The following is an 18,650-nucleotide window of genomic DNA, read 5'->3' on the forward strand; positions in this document are numbered from 1 at the left end:
GCTCCGGCCATGTCAGCCATGGCTACAATATTATTTATGTACTTCAAATGAACTTAACTCAAAGCCCGACTACAACCGTGAGCCTCACAGGCGAGACACAATGTATACCCGTGGCATACTGATACTACAGTTAAATGAGTTGTATCCGCGCGAAGGAAAAAATGGATCGTACATACCTCCCTTGCATTACTATGAGCGGCGCGGAACGCCTGGCCACATACTTGAGTCTTGAGCAGCAGCGGGTTTAATGATGGTGGGATCTCCTAGTAGAGAGGAGGAAACTGGCAGAGTGAATGTCTGAGGCATGCACGAGGAATTAACTTGATCCCATCTGATACCGACTCAAACATCGGATACATCAAAGTTCACGTACCTGTGGCTTATCTCGACAAGGTCGATCTTGACGGGTTTTCTGCTTGCGGATGATGCATCGAAGGACCAGAAGATGACGTACTTGTGACTCGGTTAGCGACTATACACTAACAGAGCGCAACCACGTCACATGTAGCTGCTGTGATGTTGTTAATCACTAAAATACTCGCGATGAGGAGCAAATGAGCAACTTGGCTTAATTAGGATTTAGCGGATGGTCTGAATGATGTCGGACTCCACATACCCCATGGTCATCTCCTCGGATCATGAATTATCCTCGAGGTGATTGCCGTGTGTTGCAGGTCGAGTACCATGACATTGGCTCACTTGTACGTGAAGGCTTGAAGCTTCGAGAGCGAGAGTGGTGGTTGAGAAATGGGGGTATCATGATATTGAAGCCTGATGCGCAAAGAAACACAGGCGAGTTAAAGCGTGGCAGGCGAGGACCACTGTACTAAACTCATCGGATGGAAATGTATGAAAACATGATAGATACCGATAGAGATGATGGCGAGTTGAGGAAGAGTGATACTGTTCTCGAGTTACCAGAAATTAGCGTCCACAGATGAGATCGGGCTGACGCGTTGACGGGTGGTGGGTGGAGGCAATCTGATCAGTTGTACTGGAACACGCATGAGATTGAGGATTACCTACGTGTGGCTCTGATGTTAGATATAATATTTAAATGTCGTGCCACATCAGTCTGGGTCCTCATAAGTAGACCGGTTAAAAACGCACCTTTATCCAGCGTTGATAGGTTTCACGCGTTTCTGCAACAGGTTAGCGTTCAAGCACCGGTTGTGTGTTCAGGTTTCCAGCTGGTTCTTGAAGTTTTCCTCGACGACTAGTAGGACACCAAATACTGAAGTCGCTTCTTCCATGTGTGATCCGTTGTCAACCTGCTGTGACATTCGGCTACTTGCCTTTGACATAATACCTGGCTGCCCTGCATCATGCACCTCACGCTTTTCCAGCGAAGGAAGAATCCTCCGTTCGGAGCGTCTATCACGTACGGTTTAATCATATCACTGAATTCTCAAATTGTCTGCTTAAGAGTGCTTAAGTCACACTTGGTACCAAGAAATCTACAAATACATTGAATTTGAACTGCTCCATGCATGAACTAATTTAAATCGGGAATGTCAAAGATAGGCACGGGAACACCGGGGAGCTCACATGAGTGGGCAGGAGGTGTCGGGGGACGATACAGTTGAGACATGGGTGTGTAAGAGTACAGATCATTGGGTAGGCACAAGGTATTATTAAAACTGTACAAGAGCACGCGAGAGGAGGTGCTCGATGGTTCCATTGGGGGAAAAACACTCAATGCAAGTGAGAGGACGGCAGGTGCAGGATCGGAGAGCGGTAGCACGCACAATAGCGCGAGAAGTACTTAGCGGGAGGTGTTGGAAAGCGGGAGCACTGGCCACTGAAATATTGGTGCAACGAAACAGCAGAAGGAATATTGCAATGGTAGACCGTGGGTATTTGACGGATGGAGAGCTCGAGGAGCAGCGGGCCGAAGGCAAGTCCCAGACTAGCACTACATAGACTTTGTGTGATGACAAGCTTGACAGCGGACGATCTAGCACAGACCTAGTCTCTGCTTATACTTAGATGGACAATAAACGAACGCAGCGTGGCGCAGGCCGGAACTCGAGTATGCAAGCGCCAGGTACCCATTGGACAGCCCGGTATACACCGGCAAATTGGAAATGACCTATCTGGCTATCCGGCACGCCTCCGAGTCGGAAGGATTTGGTGGGCGTCACCGGGCAAGCACAACCTTACGAATGAGGTCTGTTGCCAGCGATGTAAAACGTGGACATGATCTCTAGCACTAGGTTAGGGATACCTGTGAGATGATCATGGTTGTCGGACCATCGGGACACCGGACAGACTCCTTCAGAGAGAGCGGACGGGACAGAACAGACGGGACGGCGACAGGCCGAATAGAACTTTCGAACTTCTAGTACATCGAGACTCCTGGCCGAGCCCGAGTAGCCTAAGCCCATAAGCTTATCTAATGATGGGTCGATCCTTATTCCTGCTATCAAGGTCCCGAGGCAGGCGCCGCAGGACACTAGATCCGAGATGATAATATCCGGTTTCAAGTTACTTCCTGGAACGTAACAGTGCCGGTTGCCCAGCCAAGACTCCCGCTCATTGTTTTCGGCGATGAGCTCTATTATCTTGCACATTCCGAGTAATATGAGCAAAGGCATCGCTTGCGCCAAGGCCCGGAGGTAGCCGAGTCGGTAAATCACTTGGTAAGCACATTTTTTATCAAACGCGCATCGACAAGAAAACGGAACGTGGATCACCTCATAGGATCACTCCCGCGGTGGCGACGGAACCCATGATACATTGAATTGGAAACTTCCAAGCTAAAAAATTGCCAGTAAGAGCATCCTGCTAGATCCTGCTGATGAGCCAGCATAGGCTTTCCAGTCACGGTAGTACTATGCCCTCCCCGGATAAAAGTTTTAGATGATGAATTGTATATGCGATGAACGGGGCCAGGACACGCAAATCCATGTCTCATCTCATGACAACTACAGCCGAGCGTGAAACTTGCAAAATGATTGAAGCGCCAATGAGATGGTGATACGAATTCTGATTACGAGTACACCGGGCCAGACTAGTACTGTCCTGACATCGCGCCTTCGCATCCCCCTTGTTTCAGATTGATACATTATCCTCTAAAGCACGGGCAAACCGTAGTGGTTTCTTCGTTCATCAATTGAACATTGACAACAGTACCGGTTGCACTTCTGTTGCAACGTTGACTCTACCCTCTTCCGATCGTCACCGAAATTATTACCACAAAGTTGGATTGAAGAAAGAGCTAGAACTACATCTAGCTGCATCATCTTCATAACAAATCGTGCGCATGACTCATAAGTGGGCATCAGGGATCCACTTACCGGTGTACAAATGGATGACATAGTTTTTTTCGCGGAACCAAGAAAGGCACTTCCCATGGGGAAACACAGCCACCTGTCTCATGAATCCCGAAGTGGCCGCAACAGCAATTTCAGCCTTGACCATATCGTTAAATTCAACTCTCATCATCCTGCACGTACTAGCAAATCTTCTAGAGTACAAAAGTGCTCCTGAAGTGATCGCTCCTGTTCAACAACTAGAGTCTTATGTCACTTTTAACACCTACTGAGGCTCATGCCTTTCAGAAATTCCTTTCATCACTTGACACCACCGACTTTTCAGCGGGATGGAATATGCAACTAGAAGTCTCGCATGAGCATATGCCGCCAGCTCACGGGAAAGAAGCGTTGGCTCAAGCAACCAAAGACCTCATGTCGCTGGATACGGATAAATGGCGGTATCCACTCGCTCGCTCTCCTTCATCTCGTGAGTCCCCGTCGGAGCCACCGGTTACCCGGCATCCCCAGTCGCAGTCAAACTCCTTGTCATTTCTCTATTCTACCCGTCGAGAGCGACGCGTAGAGGGCAATGACGCCTCTACAGGCCATTCCCATCCGCCGCCCTCCCGCAGTCGCACACACATACCCCCTCTCCAACGAACCGTGGATCCTTCATCAGTCTCCACAAGAACTAGAGCAAGAACGTTCGCGTTCGAGAATATATCATCTTCCTCGTCAAGCCAGTCTCCTATTGATCCGTCTTCCTCAGTTTCATCCTTCTCTACGCACCATACCACTCCCACACCGCTCTCATCGAATAAACGATCCACACCACCGGATCATAATGTATCGAATAAACGGCGACGACAGTCGTCAGTCACATCGCAGCAATTTGCGAGTGACGCTGGTAGATCAGCGACGCTTCTATCACCCTCACAGAAAAAAGCAAATCATATACAATCGGAGCAGAAGCGAAGAGCTAATATAAGAAAGGGTTACGAGGCTTTGTGCGACATCGTTCCATCTTTACGAGAAGCCATGTTGGCTGAGGCGATGGAAGAAGAAGAAGCGGTCGCGAACGGGAAGAAAGCTGGCAGACGACGGTGTAAAGGAAAGGCAGCAAATGACGACGGTGAGAAGGTCGATGGGAGGGCCGGTCCAAAAAGCGAACATGTCGTGCTTTCAAAGAGTCAGTGCTCAGACCATATCTCTGCTTCTGATTCATATTTATTCTAATCCTGCGCTACAGCTATCGATTACGTTACAGAGCTTCTGGCGGAGCATGATGTCTTCAAGCAACGCCTAATGGTGGCGAGAAGCGCCCTCCCCCTTGATCATCCATTATTACAGCGTCACCCCGACGCTCCGCCCCCACTATGGGAACGAAAATGGACTGGTGGTGAAGCAAAGGATGTTGACGAGGAGGACGATGAAGAATCATAGCTCAAAATAAAATGTCACTGAACGCCTCATAGTATTTATGGGTTCAAGTTCGTCGTCTTGCAAGGGTCTAGAGTTGGACACGTATTATATCAGACTCGCTTCATTATGTATAATATGTCACTTTTAATTCGCTGTCTGCACGACCTTGCGGAAGCGGGACAAATGTTTGTCTTGATTAGGCATTGTACCCGAACGTGAATCTTCTAAGTTATCGACTCGGACTGCCAGGCACGTCAGAAACGAAGTTCCAAATTTCGAACGACTTCTGGATTTCCATCCAAAGAAATGGCTGAATCACAAAGCGGCCCTTCTAATGGTCGCAAACGCAAGTATCGATCAGTGAGTACAATCAACAAACCCTCCGGATCTCCAATTAGACTTTCGGCAGGATGGCGTATCACCCACCTGGGTAAAGCGAACAATCGAAGGCCCAGGAATCTGGGCAACCTGTGTAAAGGGAAAGGAAAAAGGAACAGTCGGCGAGCTTTACGATCTATTTGAATCAGTGAAGTCTCTGTCAAAGCTAAGATCTCGCACGCGACTTATGATGATATGACAGCTAGCTGCCGACATGTGGCCCTTAGAAGGTCATAATTCCGGTACCCTCTGTTAATGATCGGGATAATGGAGAGGACGTGGATGAGAATGAAGAGGACGATCTAGAAACGCAGATTGCAAAAGAGGTCGCTGCGTTGAAGCGGCCAAAAGTGGAGAAGCGGTTTGGTAGGTGATCATGATCCTTTATCGTCCGTTTCTTTAGCTGACGGTGTGAGGACCAGTTAACTGCCTGACAAACACCCAATGCGGTACGAGCATACACATTCTATCAGCCTAACTTACTCTGACTATCTTGACGCAGTAATTTTCATGTCATGTAAACCCCCTGTGGACCCAGTAAAATTGGTGATGAAACACGTAGAAAACGTTCAAGAAACGGGCGTCACGAGAACAAAGTAAAAACCAACCATACATCGTATCCTTCATTCGTACTTAATCGGCTTGACAGATACACGCATCGGCTGACACCAGTTTCCGGTACATGCGTTGCGAACCTTCCGGAGATCCACTCCTTATGTCGTCGAACCGTCACTGCTTACTGTGCCCAAGAGAACACCGAAGGGTCCCCGAAGGCTCGCAAGGCACGTATAACAGATAGGATAACGCTCGCAATCTAATATCTGCTTCAGTACAAAGTCGAGTTACGCGTGCGTAACCACAATACGCTAACACGAATGGAGATCATCCAAGAAGTAGCTAAATGCATGCCGTCAAATTATACTGTCGACCTCGACGATCCTGATGTGTTCGTTCTGGTAGAAGTCTTCAAGGTCTGTTTCGCGTTTCGGTTCAGATGCGTTTTGATCCTTAGTATATGCAGAGCACGTTTGGCGTGAGCATTGTTGAAGATTATTATCGGTTTCAAAAATTCAACGTTATGGAACTGGCGAATGCGCATAATGAACCTGAAAGATTTGAAAAGGGGGTAGGGCGTGTACAAGATAAGAAGCAAGAAGGTGATGATGGGACTGTGTAGGCGATGGCTGCAGCGACATTCCATTGCACAGGAGATAACTATTTAGTGGGGCTGTCTAATATCTGACCATGATCACAGGACTTGGTGTTTCTGCTGCAATTTATTCTAATTTGTGAGGTCCAACCCATCCTCCGTCTCCATATTAGGGAAAGGGACCTTAATATCAACCTTATCAGGTCGTTCTGCGCCGCTCATAGTAATGCAAGGGAGGTATGTACGACCCATTTCTCCCTCGCGCAGATACAACTCATTTAACTGTAGTATCGGTATGCCACAGGTATACATTGTGTCTCGCCTGCGAGGCTCACGGTTGTAGTCGGGCTTTGAGTCAAGTGCATTTGAAACACAAATAACATTGTAGCCATGGCCGACATGGCCGGGGCCCATCACATCAGCTGTGTCAGTGTTGTCCCGGACCCACCGACTTGTTGCAACCCTTTCCGCTTCCGCCATTCTCAAGATGTTTCTTCGCATTGTGGTACTGTTGTGGACGCGATAGTACGTGTTTGCGTGACAGTGTCCCACCATCCCGCAGCCGGATATCGTCAGCGGCTGTTATAATGGAAATGAATGCTCACTCTTTATCGAGGCTATGTTTTCACCTGCGGTAGACACAGGAATGTGGCTTTATCTTATGTGATCGAAGTCTCGGTGATAACTAAATGCACACCGGGATGACTCAGTGGCCGAGATCAGGGTGTTCGTGTTTCAACATTTTGAACCATGTGTGAGTCCTTACTATAATTGTAGTCTATAACATGTTATTTCGAGGACTTCTGGTCTGATTTCTCCTTGTTGATTGCCTTTAGATATATAGTCAATCAAAACAGGAGAAGATATGTGTTTGATGATGGTGATTTCGGACCATACAAGCGCTGGATGGTTGTATATCTAGCCTAAACTCCCTCATCATACGTCCACAAAGTTCCCCGCTCCCTCACATCAATCCTCTAACAGTACTACTATGACCTTTGTCTCAGACGACCCTAGTTGGTGGCCGTACATCAATTCATCTCTTGTTTGCAGTTATTTTGCAGGTCCGTGGAGAGCAGTCGGAGATTGTCGCTGCGCTGACTTGGACGTCTCGATCTAACCTTGACTGTGGTTTTGCAGTTGCTGCCGCCGCTGTAGTGACGTATGATTGGGGTGAGCATGATAATATTGAAGAACTGCTGATATCCTACAAGTATTTACAGCACTTACATTGGGGCAAGAGGTATGGTAATGCTACGACCGGAGCAGTCATTTCGCTAATAATGATTTTAGGTCGAACTGATCTGGGTGAGCGGAATTCCACATCAGAGGAACAAAATTAATTTGCGACAGAGGCAACGTTGGTCACTCATGACCGTTATGTATCTTGGTGTATGTAGCTTGCATTATAGGTGTGATTGGCAGCTCATGTCGACTCTTGAAAATATTTTAGGTGCGCTATCTTGGAATGTTATATACGGTGTATGTTTGGAAGGCTCGACACTGTTTTTGTACTGATGAACCATATCTCACAATCAGCATGTACATACCGAGTATGTCTTCGCGTATTCACGATCTCTTCCTATTCTGACCTGCGACGTACAGTCAGTGTTCCAACAATCTTGTGCACAGACGCAGTGAGTCTTTTGCACTGATGCCCACTCTCCCCCCTTCAATTAACCATGGCGTTCTGGAGAGGTGAGTGTGATTTTTGACCAGGTCATTGGTTCACTATAATGACTACCACAGATGTGAGTCTGTTTGGACTGTGCTACCCGAGGCTGGTCACTAACTGGATTCCTCAGGTTGGATTCTGTCCGTCATATCGAATTGGACATATGTTGTGATATTTGCAATGCTGGAGGGTGAGCTTTGCAGTTGCCAGACCTCGGCGATATCTACATGACTGAGACATCTTGCAAGTCATCATGATAGCTCGGTTACATGCCATGTATCAACGATCCAGAAAGATCCTGATACTTCTCGTTGTCACCTTCCTGGCTTTCAACATTTTCAATGGGATGGTCGTGGCAATGGAAACGGTGCATGGTTCAGGGGGTACGCTTAATTGTGGATGAAAAAATATGAATGGAGCTTATTGATGTATACCAGAGGAGCTGATCCTCTCCGGCACCTATCAGTGCACGATCGTCTACCCGGAAGATATCCTGCTTCGTATTGGCATTGTTTGGATACTTTTCACTGTGTGGGAGGTCTTCGCACTGTGTCTCGCAGTCTGGATTGCTAGAAAACACTTCCGTGAACTGCGACAGCATTCGGCAGGAGGAATTGTTGGGGACTGTTTCAGGGTGTTGATGAAAACTCACATGTTTTACTTTGCGAGGTGAGATCATATTGTGAATATGGTTCTCTTTTCCGCTGAAGGATCGGACATGCTAGCTTTATTGCTGTTTCTTGTCTCAATCTCATAAATAATTTGTCTTTGGTATGCCAGTTTGTCACTGACCCCTGTATGCGGCCACAGTTCATCATTTCTATAGGGCCAATATGATCCCGTGGAATGGTCGTTTCTTCAAATTTTACAGGTCGTGCAGATGGTTGTGTTGGGACCCCGCCTGATCCTTGGCGTTCGAGAATATCACGCGAAGCTCGTGGCTGACTCTGACGCAGCAACGGGCATGACCTCAATCGCTTTCCAGGAGCGCGTGCATATATCGACCGGCAATGGTGTGTAGCACGGGAGATGCTTGATGAAGTTGCCGCTTGTCTGGTACTCTGGAGGGAGTAGAAGAATTTTGTTTTTGCTTGATTCTGAGTTTCGTTTGTGGTACTTATTAGTTATATGGTGCATGCGGCGCATGTAAGATAATTTATGTAGTGTTACAGTGCGAGCAGTTGGATACATACCCTGTGAATCGCATCCGACCTTCTCCTTTAACTGAATTTCAGTGGGAAACGACCTTAATATTCAACGTTGTCAGGTCGCAACTACAGTTCGGCCATGTTAAGGCCATTCTATATTCACAACTGAGAACACCTACCCATTTTAAAGTAATTTTATTCTTCCAAGGATAAACAGGGGCCCATCAGTGAAGAGTATGTGCAATTATTTTTTGATTACCAATTATATCTAGTCATGTCAAGTTCTTTTAATGTAGAACACTGGCGCATCAGTAATGCATCAGTGGCCGCGTCGAGGCTTGTCAGTGTCGCGTCAGTGGTAAGAAAATAGTCATATTAGCTGATGTGACTAGCTAGTAGTATACGTGCCTGTGGTAAATAAAATCAACGAAGGAATGATCATGAACCCATACAACTTGATGTGGGAGTCGAATATAGAACATAGGAATGAGTTGCACTAGCGCGTCAGTACTAGCCGTGTCAAGACTCATCAATATTTGCCGCGTCAAAACAGCTACGCCCCCAATTAGCACCTAGTACACAATTGACCCTACTAATACCCGCAGATCCATTTAACTAACCTCTTAACCGGTTATAACCGGGTTAGTAACAACACTGGTTCTGTCGGGCTATGCAATAGTGTGGCCGCACAGTAGCCTCGTGTCCTCCTGCAATCACTGGACGGCGAGCGCCTACTCGTCCTTCAACTGCATTCCGCAACCATCCAGCGAGCTGTCCATAGCAGAATAGATTGAAACACCCATCCGTCCACCCCATCTTCATCACGCTTCGCACTGTCCATCAATCGACATCTGGGTCGTTTCGTGACCTAAGTCTTGTCACAACTTACAAGCTTCGATTCAAATCTTCGTATGTCGTCCCTCCAGATAACTATTGCCCAAATCATTTCTGACCGTACCCTCGAACGCAGCTACTAAGTAGTACTTTCAATTGGTCCATTTCATCACACATATCGCAACCTTCGTCAATGAGTGACGATCAAGGTCAGTACTTCTATCTCTTATCTCTCGCAAGCTCTCTGACCTCTTTGACAGTCCTTCAAGGAACCTGGGCGAGGCTTTCCGAGGTCGCTGTCAAGGGTGCTCAATATAACTCCCGTGAACGTCAGCCCCACCCAAAATGTTTGGAAGGGACCCGGGTGGATCTCCTCAAATGCATCCACGGATTCCTGGATGACACAGAGACGAATCAGCTCGTGTGGCTGCATGGCACAGCAGGTGTCGGAAAGTCTGCTGTTGCATTCACTGTAGCTGAGAGGATGAGGGGTCTAAAAACGACAGAAGAGACCAACGTCGAGAAGCGGCTAGCGGGGACATTCTTTTTCTCGCGCAAGCACACGAAACGTTCCACGGCTGGATATTTTTTTGCAACACTTGTCTATCAGCTTGCCACCAATTTCCCCAGCATCCGGAATGATGTGAACAGAACTATCCGCAACAATCCCGCTCTACTAGACCCAGACACACCTCTCTGCGACCAGATGGAGGCCCTCTTTCTCCAACCCCTCCGGAAACTTCGACTCAGATTGCGCGGATGTCCGCCTTTGTCATTTGTTATCGATGCCCTTGATGAATGCACATCCGAACCCGAGCTTACCGATCTCATCCTTTCCCTTGCACAGGCTCTTCGTGAGCCTGATCTACCCATAACCCACATTCTGCTCACAAGTCGCTCGGAATCGTATATTAGCAAAGTCTTTCAGAACGACAAGGTGCGCCTGTTGGTGCGCGAAATACCCGTGAGAACTTCTGGGGAGGGTGGCATCGTCTCGTTGGACGGCGCAGACGTCGACAGCGATATCTGTACTTTCTTGCAGCATTCTTTCAAAGAACTAGAAAGTCGCCATCCACATTTCCCGCAGCCATCGGAGGTTGACTTTGCGAGGCTGGCGAGCCGAGCGGGCAGACGTTTCATCGTGGCGTCTACGATGATGAAGTTCATTATTGACGATGAAGACAGTGATCCCCGCGATCGGTTGCAGCTGATGATCGAGCTCACGAGCTCGCTGCTACCAGGAACGGAGGTGTACAAGTTATACGATTGTATCCTCTCCACGTGTGCCGACCCCAAGCGGGCATACTTGCACTTGTCCATTGTCGCCGCCCTCGCAGACCCTCTTCCCATCTCACAAATCTCGATACTTCTTGGTCCTGGTTTGGGGAGGGATGTGCAAACGACGCTGATACAGCTGCGGTCTGTCATGGATATCCCTTCAGACAGCACTCTCCCCGTGAATATCTATCACTCGTCCATTCGCGACTACGTTTCTGACTCCTCAAACTGCAATCTCCCTCAAGTACCAGATATCGAATCACCTCACTCCCTACTCGCACGTTCCTCTCTCCGCTTGATGGAGGCGATTCCAAAAAGCACGGCTCTCTTGGATGCGCTCTCAGAACTGAAGAAGCAAAGCAAAGCTATGCAACACCAGGACCCCCATAGGTTAAAAGACACATTAGCGTTCCTTGTTCGGCCACCAGAGCCACTGTCAGCTGTTGTGTGTATGTTGTGGCTTCGAGGAGATCGCACTTCAGATATAGAATCTTGGCTGTGGAGTCTGGACGGGCGTGCCTGGCTGCAGACCCAGGCAGGACGAGCGTGGCTGGAGACCCAGGCAGGACAAGAGTGTCTGCAGAGCCAGGCAGGACAAAAGTGGCTGCAGACCCAGGGAGGACGAGACTGGCTGCAGAACCGAGGACGAGACTGGCTGCAGATCGTGGAAGGACGAGACTGGGTGCAGATTCTAGTAGGACGATTCTGGCTGCTGTTCTGGCTGTTGATCCCGAGAAGACGATTCCAGCCGCAGATCCCCGCAGAACGAGACTGGCTGCAGACACAGGGAGGACGCAACTGGCTGCAGACCCAGAGAGGGCGAGAGTGGCTACAGACCCAGGGAGGATGTGACTGGCTGCAGACACAGAGAGGACGAGAGTGGCTACAGACCCAGGTAGGACGAGAGGTGCAGACCCAGGCAGGACGCAAGTGGCTGCAGACCCCGGGAGGACGAGAGTGGCTGCAGACCCATGGAGGACGAGAGTGGCTGCAGATTCAGGGAGGGCGAGAGTGGCTGCCGACCCGGGAAGGACGAGAGTGGCTGCAGATTCAGGGAGGGCGAGAGTGGCTGCCGACCCAGGAAGGACGGGGACTGGCTGCAGACCCAAGCAGGACGAGACTGGCTGCAGACCCAGGGAGGACGAGACTGGCTGCAGACCCAGGCAGGACGAGACTGGCTGCAGACCCAGGCAACACGAGAGGTGCAGACCAAGGCAGGACGAGAGTGGCTGCAGACCTCGGGAGGACGCGACTGGCTGCAGACCCAGGCAGGACAAGACTGGCTGCAGTCCCGGGCAGGACGAGAGTGGCTGCAGACCCTGGCAGTACGAGAGTGGCTGCAGACCCCGGGAGGACGCGACTGGCTGCAGACCCAGGCAGGACAAAAGTGGCTGCAGACCCAGGCAGGACAAGACTGGCTGCAGTCCCGGGCAGGACGAGAGTGGCTGCAGTCCCGGGCAGGACGAGAGTGGCTGCAGTCCCGGGCAGGACGAGAGTGGCTACAGACTCAGGCAGGGCGTGACTGGCTGCAAATCCAGGAAAGACCAAACTTTCTGCAGATCCGGGCAGGACCATACTGGCTGCGGACCACAGGACCATACTCGCTGCAGACCCAGGAAGCAGAAGACTGGCTTCAAACCCATGGAGGACGCGACTGGCTACAGAACCAGAGAGGACGCAACTGGCTGCAGACCCAGAGAGGATGTGACTGGCTGCAGACCCAGAGAGGACGCGACTGGCTGCAGACCCGGGAAGGACGCGACTGGCTGCAGACCCGGGAAGGACGCAACTGGCTGCAGACCCAGGTAGGACGAGAGTTGCAGATTCGGGGAGGACACAAGCTGGCTAAAGACCCAGGAAGGACGAGAGTGGCTAAAGACCCAGGAAGGACGCAAGTGGCTGCAGACCCCGGGAGGACAAGAGTGGCTGCAGACCCAGGCAGGACGAAAGTGGCTGCAGACCTCGGGAGGACACGACTGGCTGCAGACCCGGAGAGGACGCGACTGGCTGCAGACCCGGGCAGGACGAAAGTGGCTGCAGACCCAGGCAGGACGCGACTGGCTGCAGACCCAGGCAGGACGACAGTGGCTGCAGATCCAGGAAGGACGAGACTGGCTGCAGACCCAGGCAGGACGAGACTGGGTACAGACCTCGGGAGGACGACAGTGGCTGCAGACCCTGGGAGGACGAGAGTGGCTGCAGACCCAGGCAGGACGAGACTGGCTGCAGACCCACGCCGGACGAGAGCGGCTGCAGACCCAGGCAGGACAAGAACTGGCTGCAGGCCCCAGGAAGACGAGACTGCTGCAGACCCAGGCAGGACAAGACGGGCTGCAGACCCAGGCAGGAGGAGAGCGGCTGCAGACTCAGGCAGGACGAGAGTGGCTGCAGACCCATGAAGGACGAGAGTGGCTGCAGACCCAGAGAGGACGAGAGTGGCTGGAGACCCAGGGAGGACGCAAGTGGCTGGAGACCCAGGAGGACGCGACTGGCTGGAGACCCAGGGAGGACGCAAGTGGCTGGAGACCCAGGGAGGACGAGACTGGCTGCAGACCCCAGGAAGACGACAGTGGCTGCAGACCCAGGGAGGTCGCGACTGGCTGCGGACCCCGTGTGGGCGCGACTGGCTGCAGACACCCCAGTGGTCAAGCGTGGCAGTCCACTCCTGCGGCCTCCGTCTGGGTGACAATGGAAGAATTCGTGAGGATATCGGAAGCAACCAACGAGTATATCGTTATCAGCGATGTGCCTTTGCCGCCCGCTTTCCAAGTAATCCAGCAGTTCAAGACCTTGCCTGATTTCTTGATGTTCCCGGTCTTCCTGGCATTAAGACACCAGCATCATTCTTCCTCCGCATTACCAGAAAGTCATCTTCTCCCAGACAGGGAGATAATTCATGCTATGAATACCTTTGAGAGGTTCGCAAACGAAGCACAGGAACGAAGTCAATCAGCTTCCGATGCTCTCAAGTACGCCTGTCACAACTGGGTTGTACATCTCTCGCGCGCTCACCATCCATTGGATGACACGCTCAACCATATATTCCAGGCTTTTTGGAATGATCATATTATCTCCTGGCTGGAAATGGAGTGGTGTTTGAAGGGTCTGCCATCTTGCCTTGTCGTCCTATCTGAAGGGCAGAAATTTGTGAAGGTATGTGTTTCAACAATTCAAGGTAACCACAATTGATGTCGCCTTCCATGATATTTAGTCCATGACATGACACCTTGGAATTCTCTCTTACCTTCAGTCCGGATTCTTGAGCCATTGACGCGTAGCCCGGCGCTAGCACTCGAATCTTTCACCCCTACTTGAGCAGTGGCGTATCTAAAGGCCTGGTTGCACTATCGTAGAGGTCCGTCATAGCTGTAGTTTGGTGGCGAGACTATGTATTTTTGCATCTGTTGTTTGAACTTTGGAACATGTTTTGCCTATCTTGTAACATGATGCAGGAAAATCACGGATGAGTCTTAACCGGACTTTTTTTGACTTTTTCAGGGGCCTTAAGGGAAAAAAGAGCAAGGGACAGGCCGCGTACAAGATAAGAAGCAAGAATATGATGATGGGACTGTGTAGGCAATGGCCGCAGCGACATTCGATTGCACAGGAGATAACTATTTAGTGGGGCTGTCTAATATCTGATTACGATCACAGGACTTGGTGTTTCCGCTGCAATTTATTCTAATTTGTGAGGTTCGACCCATCCTCTGTCTCCATATTAGGGGAAACGACCTTAATATCAACCTTGTCAGGTCGTTCTGCGCCGCTCATAGTAATGCAAGGGAGGTATGTACGACCCATTTTTTCCTTCGCGCAGATACAACTCATTTAACTGTAGTATCAGTATGCCACGGGTATACATTGTGTCTCGCCTGTGAGGCTCACGGTTGTAGTCGGGCTTTGAGTCAAGTCCATTTGAAGCACATAAATAATATTGTAGCCATGGCCGACATGGCCGGAGCCTATCACATCAGCTGTGTCAGTGATGCCCCGAACCCACCGACTTGTTGCAACCCTTTCCGCTTCCGCCATTCTCAAGATGTTTCTTCGCATTACGGTACTGTCGTGGACCCGATAGTACGTGTTTGCGTGACAGTGTCCCACCATCCCGCAGCCGGATATCGTCAGCGGCTGTTATGATGGAAATGAATGCTCACTCTTTATCGAGGCTATGTTTTCACCTGCGGTAGACACAGGAATGAGTGGCTTTATTTTATGTGATCGAAGTCTCGGTGATAACTAAACGCACACCGGGATGATTCAGTGGCCGAGATCAGGATTCAGGATGTTCGTGTTTCAACATTTCGAACCATGTGTGAGTCCTTACTATAATTGTAGTCTGTTGTTCTTTCGAGGACTTCTGGTCTGATTTCTCCTTGTTGATTGCCTTCAGATACCTGGTAAATCAACACGGGAACGGATATAATGTGCTTGATGATGGTGATTTCGGCCATACAAGCGCTGGATGGTTGTATATCTAGCCTAAACTCCCTCATCATACGTCCACAAAGTTCCCCACTCCCTCGCATCAATCCTCTAACAGTACTACTATGACCTTTGTCTCAGACGACCCTAGTTGGTGGCCGTACATCAATTCATCTCTTGTTTGCAGTTATTTTGCAGGTCCGTGAAGAGCAGTCGGAGATTGCATCAGGAAAAAACCAAAATGGTGGGAGTACTAGTGACAGTTACATAGTGCTATGTAGCTGCAGTAGTGATATATAGTCAACCGAGTTACTCTATAGTCCTATGTAGCCGAAGTGAGGGCTATGCAGAGCTACCAGAGGTGCTGCGAGTGACTTATAGTGCAGTAGCAACAGTAGCAGATTGTAGTATCACGGAGCAGTGTAGTACTAAGTAATAGTGGAAATACAAAAACTATCTAAGTCAATGAATGTATTCAGATAAAAATCAGTTGCCAACTCATAGGTGTTCGCGCTTGTCCACCCGGGGTTGATGGATTGTCCCATCCTTGGTATTAGGTGACATGGACGAAGAATTTCGTCAACATGAATCATGGCTGCGTTTCGATGCAGTCGTCGAGTCGAACGAGATACCTGAAGCAGGCCAGAGAAGGGGTCCGGCTCCCTGAATGGCGTGAACCATTCAATGTAAGCCAAAGCTCGAGAATACGTCCCGAACTGACGAGGCAGTGTGAAAATGACATGGACTTGTGCCACTTGTGCGCCTACAGCCTCCATATGAATTTTGCAACAGGCGAAATAGTAACAACCACTTACCATCTAATGTCTGTACATTTGTGGTCTGAGCACCATTGTTGATCAGCGCCATATCAAATTTGGCAGGGGATCCTGGCTTCCGGCCAGGACCAGGAGGTACTTCGGGTGTTGCTCTGATGCGCCATCGTCGTGGTGATTCACCTACCCACGGATCCGGCGGAGCGACAATGACAACTTGCCGGAAAACGTCAAAACGATCTTGTGGACCAGGGACAATGCTGATTTTGTGGCATATGCTTGTGTAAGAAGAGTTTGAGGGCTGGGAGAAATGAGACTGCGCCATGTGCAGTGATGAGCTGCTGAACGGATGTCCGAGGGTGCGCAGGAGCCTTGGCGAGAACATGGAGTACACATTGCCCAATGACAGGAGGTGCTTTGGCGGGGGCAGCGCGAGACTCAAATTGCAAGTCTTCCATCTCGGAATCCGAGCCTGAATCAATGTTGTCATCATGGTCAGCATGACCAGCTATGGTGGCTGACTGAGACTGCACAGACAGCCATTCGAGATAGGAATTGTGCAAGAACACGGCTTCCTGGCGTTGAAGCCACAGAGCCATTTGTTCCTCGTAATCCCGCTTGTTGCTAGCCCGATAGGCTTCCTTAGCGAAGTCGATATGGAGGCGTTCCGGAAGTTCCGTGTTGAAAACCGTCAGTGGTACCATACAACGAGATTGATTGGACATAGTGCGAGAGTTGGTGTAGTTTAGGAATATTAAAATGTTCACGAACATCAAGTTCGTGCAGAATATCCTTGTTGGCGTGAAATACTGCAAGGGCGTTCTCCAGATATTCAAGGGTGTCAGATGTGTGTGTTTGGAGCTGTGCAAAGTAAGAAAAATCTAAGATAGCTCGTGCGACTACCAGGACTTGACTGGCAAATGAAAATTGATTATGTTAGCACAATGTTCAAGCCGCAAGCATGACATCAAGCGTACCTTGGGACAGCGCCGGCAAGTAACCCTATGAAAACACGTTGCATTTGTTTGTGTTCCGTGCCTGTCCATTGTTTTACTGCTGATATTCCTTTTTTGAAGTGCCGAAGACCTGGATAGTCCGGTATTGCCTTGAAGCGTGCATCCATCTCGGCTTCGCCAACAATTTCAAGACACCATTTCACCAAGTGATCTTTGAAGACGCCCTTGTGGAGCTGGTGTAGGAGGTCAGGCGTAAAAGCAAGGAATATGTCTGTGTGCGGGAGATTGGCCCAGAAAGGACTGTAGACGGTGCGTAATCCAAAGTCTTTGAATTCATTTGGATGTTGACCCTTTTTTTGCTTCTCTAAGATCTCTTTTACAGTGGCTCAAAAAACTGTCCGTATGTTTTGGCATTTTTCACTATCTATAATATTGTGTGAGAACAAACAAATGCCTCAAAAACATGCTTATACCACATTGTAGTATGGCTTCAGGGCTTTCATTTGAGCCCTACACCGTGGGAATCGGTGGAGATATGGTGGAGATACAAGGCTCACAAAATGGTGACTCATGCGGACAGTTTTTTGACTCAAGTATTTTACAGTAATAACCAGGTATTCTAGTATTTTGTATGACCTCCCTTGGCTTTAATTACTGCCTCTATCCTTCTAGGCATACTCTCAATTAATTTCTGGCAATCCTCAGCTGTGATCTTCCCCCATTCCACTGCTACTCTCTCCCAAAGCTCCCATACTCCTTTAGGGGGGTTTTCATAGGCTTGAAGCTTTTTCTTGAGTGTTCCCCAGAGATGTTCAATGACATTGACATCAGGAGACTGTGCTGGCCAGTCAAGAACATTGATGTTATGTTCTTCAAACCATTCCCTAGCTCTTCTGGATGTGTGCTTGGGATCATTATCCTGTTGGAAAATGATATCTTCTTCATCAATCCCTGATTCTGCCAAGCTAGGCAGCAAGTGGTCATTTAAAATGTCCACATACTGCTCAGCATTCATCTTCCCCTCAACCTCAGCAAGCATTCCCACACCATTCCATCCCATACAGCCCCATACCATTAAAGAACCTCCTCCAAACTTGACAGTCCCATTAACCTCTCTGTCTGTTAGGCCATCTCCCTTCTTTTTCCATACATACACCTTCCCATCTGACCCAATCCTATTGATTTTGGTCTCATCTGACCATATAACATGCTTCCAGTCCTCTACAGTCCAGTGTTGATGAGCTAAGGCAAAGGCTAGTCTTCTCTGCCTATGTTTGATGGAGAGAAGAGGCTTTTTCTTCTTTGTTACTGCCTTGAGATGAGCTGCCTTGAGAACATTCCTCACAGTTTGTGA

General features: G+C 49.4%; 3 protein-coding genes across 3 annotated transcripts; 2 read left to right on the forward strand and 1 right to left on the reverse strand.

Annotated features, from left to right (window-relative positions):
* Positions 1-3,378: 3,378 nt before the first annotated feature.
* On the forward strand, positions 3,379-4,863 carry DFJ58DRAFT_691863 (uncharacterized protein). Its single transcript, XM_041383398.1, has 2 exons — positions 3,379-4,446; positions 4,507-4,863. The coding sequence occupies exons 1-2, from the start codon at positions 3,525-3,527 to the stop codon at positions 4,698-4,700; spliced, it is 1,116 nt and encodes a 371-aa protein (XP_041235669.1). The 5' UTR covers positions 3,379-3,524; the 3' UTR covers positions 4,701-4,863.
* A 35-nt stretch (positions 4,864-4,898) lies between these two features.
* DFJ58DRAFT_823653 (uncharacterized protein) lies at positions 4,899-6,376 on the forward strand. The gene is made up of 9 exons (XM_041392125.1): positions 4,899-5,039; positions 5,089-5,205; positions 5,260-5,299; positions 5,331-5,423; positions 5,480-5,506; positions 5,560-5,653; positions 5,707-5,839; positions 5,888-6,028; positions 6,079-6,376. The coding sequence occupies exons 1-9, from the start codon at positions 4,986-4,988 to the stop codon at positions 6,232-6,234; spliced, it is 855 nt and encodes a 284-aa protein (XP_041235670.1). The 5' UTR covers positions 4,899-4,985; the 3' UTR covers positions 6,235-6,376.
* An 8,514-nt stretch (positions 6,377-14,890) lies between these two features.
* Positions 14,891-17,463, reverse strand: DFJ58DRAFT_848127 (uncharacterized protein; the record flags this gene model as incomplete). The annotated part of the gene is made up of 9 exons (XM_041393582.1): positions 14,891-15,040; positions 15,143-15,273; positions 15,300-15,323; positions 15,470-15,539; positions 16,200-16,330; positions 16,383-16,495; positions 16,528-16,711; positions 16,735-17,201; positions 17,318-17,463. The coding sequence occupies 9 exons, from the start codon at positions 17,461-17,463 to the stop codon at positions 14,891-14,893; spliced, it is 1,416 nt and encodes a 471-aa protein (XP_041235671.1).
* Between the last annotated feature and the right edge of the window lie 1,187 nt (positions 17,464-18,650).

Source organism: Suillus subalutaceus (genome assembly GCF_016647625.1).
Source record: "Suillus subalutaceus strain FC151 chromosome Unknown DFJ58scaffold_274, whole genome shotgun sequence".
NCBI classification, from domain to species: Eukaryota; Fungi; Basidiomycota; class Agaricomycetes; order Boletales; family Suillaceae; genus Suillus; species Suillus subalutaceus.